We start from the raw sequence: 4448 nt of genomic DNA on the forward strand, positions 1-4448 counted from the left end.
TGTGGGTGGTAGTGGACCCCATACCCATCCTGTGGGTGGTAGTGGACCCCATACCCATCCTGTGGGTGGTAGTGGACCCCATACCCATCCTGTGGGTGGTAGTGGACCCCATACCCATCCTGTGGGTGGTAGTGGACCCCATACCCATCCTGTGGGTGGTAGTGGACCCCATACCCATCCTGTGGGTGGTAGTGGACCCCATACCCATCCTGTGGGTGGTAGTGGACCCCATACCCATCCTGTGGGTGGTAGTGGACCCCATACCCATCCTGTGGGTGGTAGTGGACCCCATACCCATCCTGTGGGTGGTAGTGGACCCCATACCCATCCTGTGGGTGGTAGTGGACCCCATACCCATCCTGTGGGTGGTAGTGGACCCCATACCCATCCTGTGGGTGGTAGTGGACCCCATACCCATCCTGTGGGTGGTAGTGGACCCCATACCCATCCTGTGGGTGGTAGTGGACCCCATACCCATCCTGTGGGTGGTAGTGGACCCCATACCCATCCTGTGGGTGGTAGTGGACCCCATACCCATCCTGTGGGTGGTAGTGGACCCCATACCCATCCTGTGGGTGGTAGTGGACCCCATACCCTCCCTATAGGTAGTAGTAGAACATTTAGAACAAGAAATAAAACAGTCAAATTAAAATATTTACGCTGAAGGATTTGAGTGAATGAACTGTTCTGGAATTAGAGACCTCAGGGGACCTGACCATTGGCCAGGACCCTGATCACATAGGACCTGACCATTGGCCAGGACCCTGGTCACATAGGACCTGATTGGCCAAGATCTTGACAAAGTCAGCAGGAGGGAGAGGACACGAGGGGAAGACACGGCTGCACTGGTCCTGGTTCGTGGTCAACGCCGCCCATTGTCCGACCAAAGAAGCGTATTGGTACTTGGCGGCGGGTGTGTGTAAGTCCCCCCAGGGGACAGGCAGGCCCGGCTCAGGACTGAGTGAACAAAAGAAAACGGGATATATCAATATATCGTATCACCTTATTGGCCTAAATAATATTTGCGATTACCTATATCTGTTAAACGTTGACATTTTTTTAATAGAATTGAGATTTCGTAGCCCATTACCTGCGGTATGCTTTTCAGGTATACTCATCAATATCCCTATTGAATTGAAAAGCTGTCCAACTTTTGCATCATTCAAAAACAATAATAAAAAGTACCTAATTTCATCTTCATAGTTTTTTACCTTTTGCTTTAAAACTGCACTGTATCTATTGCTACCCAATCTCCCAATCATTATGTACCCAATCTGAACATCTTTATCATTGCGATCATTGCTGTCTTCTTATATGTACTGTCAATCTGCTGTATGGTGTCTATTAATCTTGTTTAAATTACCAATCAAGCTGTCAATGTAATCAATCAGAGCTTTAATCTACCAATGTGCTTTAATATACTTACTAATCTCTCTCATCTCATTTTTTTTCTTGCAATGTTTTTGTTATCATTTTATTAATTCTGATAGAATTTACCTACTTAAAATTATCTGTTAGATTAAGGACCTGCCCGAAACGCAGCGCGTGATAGTGGCTTTACAAGAGTGCAAATACTGTACTATCCAATGTATTCTCACAAACCCAATGTACCTTCTTGTATATAAATAAATAAATAAATAAATAAATAAATAAATAAATAAATAAATAAATAAATAAATAAATATGAGCAAATCTACTGTATATTTTAGGCATGCGACCAGCGAGCTATGGGAGATCATTACACCAAAGGCATATTTATACATATTGGTCTGTTGGAAACGTCTCCAACCATTTATGTCTCTCCAGGAATTCGAACCAGAGATCCCCGATTGATGGTCGAGAATAGAGCCAACTGTACTAAAGATTCAGGATGGCCATTAACACAATTTACTGACCAAAGAGTATACTTATGTCCGGTACATAGTGTGGGACTTAATCAATTTAAATATTAGATAAAAATGCGAGTTGCTTCATTGCAAATGAGTTGAAAAAATTTATTTAGAAAAATTTCAATATATTACATAATATTCAAATTTTTATCAGTATTAACAAAGATGTAATATTTGTGTGTGTTTCTAATTTTTGTATAAATAGCTATCCACTAAGTTATGCTTCTTTCCTCGTGAATACAAAAGACAATGAACACTCAAAATATCTCTATTTTCTATCTAAAAAATATCTAAATATCTAAAATATATTTTCTGGCGTAATTGTGCAGTTATCTCCAAAATTCTTCTAATAAAAAAAACAAACTTTGATGTATAACATTTATATTCAATAATAGATTGGTTTGTTTAATAATAAACGTCATTTGACAAAAGTTGCAGTACTATGTCAATTGATATGCATCGCCGTCTAAGGGCTAAGAGAGCCTTGAACGATTGAAAAATTACTGCCTCTAATCTGTATATGGCGGCCTCTCCACGTGTAGGTGGGAGAAATATTTTAGTCATATTACCCATCTATTAATCTCTACATGGTCGTCTCATCCCCAGTGAATAGTATCTTCAGCATCTGTATCATGTATACATTGCTCACTCACAATGTATCCATGGACTCGCCATTTTTACATGGCTGACCCAACATGTATACATGGTATTCATACATTCGATTCACTGTAGGCTCACTGTTTGGTCACGGGAGAATTTACTATTAATCCGTCATTAATCCGTAGGCTTCCTGTCCTCGTCGAGGCCACTAGTGTTAAGGGCCCACAGGTAAATTCGGGTAAATTAATAATTGCGAATTCAACAGCTGTAACTTGGAGGGCACGTCACCTAGTTATGATGCCAGATAATATTTTGACCAAAAGATTTGTACACCAAGAGGCGTGTCCATATTCTCAGAGTATAGAGAAATTTGTCCTGGACATAGTTCAAGACTAAAGTCTTACTTGCTCTTTGAGGCTAGCATCAAAACATTCTGGTCGATCAATATGCAATTCGGGATCTAAATTGTCTAAAGCACAAGTAGTTTGACAAGGTACCTGAGGGCGGAGATGACAGTGTTGTGGTCGGTGGTCCTGGCCTCTGGCGGGAGGCTGGTGGCGTGGCAGAGGGCGAGGGCCGCGCACCCAGAGTCGTCCAGGTTAGTTACCACCTGCGGGATAGGAAAGGTGGTCGTATTATATAGTAAATTACCTATAAAGCTGAAGAGCAATCAGTGTGTTAACCTATTCGTGTTTGCTTGGGGACAGGTTCCGACTGGAGATTATAATACCCGTTGATGGGGACATGAAGCCTGTACTTAGATTTATCTAAGTCACCCCTTGACCGACTGCAGTCTCAGCAATTGAAGGAGTTCATTAGTTGTAAACATGATCGCTTTCTGCTAGCTCCAAGGTTTACAATAATATATAAGCTTTGAAATGTTTCCAAAAATTCGTTTTAGTGCTTTACCTTATAGAGTGCCTGGCGAAGGAAGCCGATATCCCCGTCGTTGAGGTCGTTGGTGTCCCTCCTCCTCCTGCCGATGGTGTCAGAGACGATGAGGACAAATGATGTTAAAAGTATTCCTGTGGCTACTTCTGCGGCTATCACGTACCGTGGGTCGTTGAATATCGAGTTGGGGGCCCTAGTGGTGGTGTTGCTGACCATAGGGGCTCTAGTGGTGGTGTTGCTGACCACAGGGGCCCTAGTGGTGGTGTTGCTGACCATAGGGGCCCTAGTGGTGATGGTGTTGAGCATAGGGGCCCTAGTAGTGATGGTGTTGACTAGAGGAGCCATAAAGCTGTTGATGCCTAAAGATGTCATTGTGGTGCTGCTGTTGGTACAACTACTTTACAGCTGGACTGATTCTTTTGCCGATACTGCTTCTGCCTCTGTTATTAATGTCTATAGTGCTGAGAGCGATGACTCTGATAATCCCACAAGCAGCGGCATCGACAAGCTGAAAATAAACTCGAACGAATTACTTTGAGGAAGGGCTGAGGTGACGGAGGAAATAACATAAACACTGGCAAAGAACTGATGACGAGAATTAATAACAGCTTCAGCACTTCAGGGAGTGCTGAAGCTGCTCTTGGGAGTGACGTGAGATCCTGGGGATTATACCAACAGGAAGAATAAACGTTGGGCAATAAGTGAAAGGGGAGAGAGAGTGTGAGAGAGAGTGTGTGAGAGAGCGTGTGAGAGAGCGCGAGAGAGAGAGAGAGAGAGAGAGAGAGAGAGAGAGAGAGAGAGAGAGAGAGAGAGAGAGAGAGAGAGAGAGAGAGAGAGAGAGAGAGAGAGAGAGAGAGCGAGAGAGAGTGTGAGAGAGAGTGTGTGAGAGAGCGAGAGAGAGAGAGAGAGAGAGAGAGAGAGAGCGCGAGAGAGAGTGTGAGAGAGAGTGTGTGTGAGAGAGCGCGAGAGAGAGAGAGAGAGAGAGAGAGAGAGAGAGAGAGAGAGAGAGAGAGAGAGAGAGAGAGAGAGAGAGAGAGAGAGAGAGAGAGAGAGAGAGAGAGAGAGAGA

The 4448-nt window shown here is 43.8% G+C and overlaps 1 protein-coding gene across 1 annotated transcript; it reads right to left on the reverse strand.

The window, feature by feature from the left end:
* Window positions 1–517: 517 nt before the first annotated feature.
* On the reverse strand, window positions 518–3882 carry LOC123773096 (uncharacterized). Its single transcript, XM_069315519.1, has 3 exons — window positions 3399–3882; window positions 2987–3099; window positions 518–957 (listed from the first exon to the last, which is right to left on the reverse strand). Exons 1-3 carry the CDS (start codon window positions 3750–3752, stop codon window positions 735–737), a joined length of 690 nt encoding a protein of 229 aa, XP_069171620.1. The 5' UTR covers window positions 3753–3882; the 3' UTR covers window positions 518–734.
* Between the last annotated feature and the right edge of the window lie 566 nt (window positions 3883–4448).

Source organism: Procambarus clarkii, chromosome 81, assembly GCF_040958095.1.
Source record: "Procambarus clarkii isolate CNS0578487 chromosome 81, FALCON_Pclarkii_2.0, whole genome shotgun sequence".
Classification (NCBI taxonomy): domain Eukaryota; kingdom Metazoa; phylum Arthropoda; class Malacostraca; order Decapoda; family Cambaridae; genus Procambarus; species Procambarus clarkii.

Coding starts and splice junctions, on each gene's coding strand:
- LOC123773096 (XM_069315519.1), bottom strand. CDS start 3,752: ATGACATCTTTAGGCATCAACAGCTTTATGGCTCCTCTAGTCAACACC. Junction 3,100..3,398: donor TTCGCCAGGCACTCTATAAG/GTAAAGCACTAA, acceptor CCTATCCCGCAG/GTGGTAACTAACCTGGACGA. Junction 958..2,986: donor ACTGTCATCTCCGCCCTCAG/GTACCTTGTCAA, acceptor TTGTTCACTCAG/TCCTGAGCCGGGCCTGCCTG.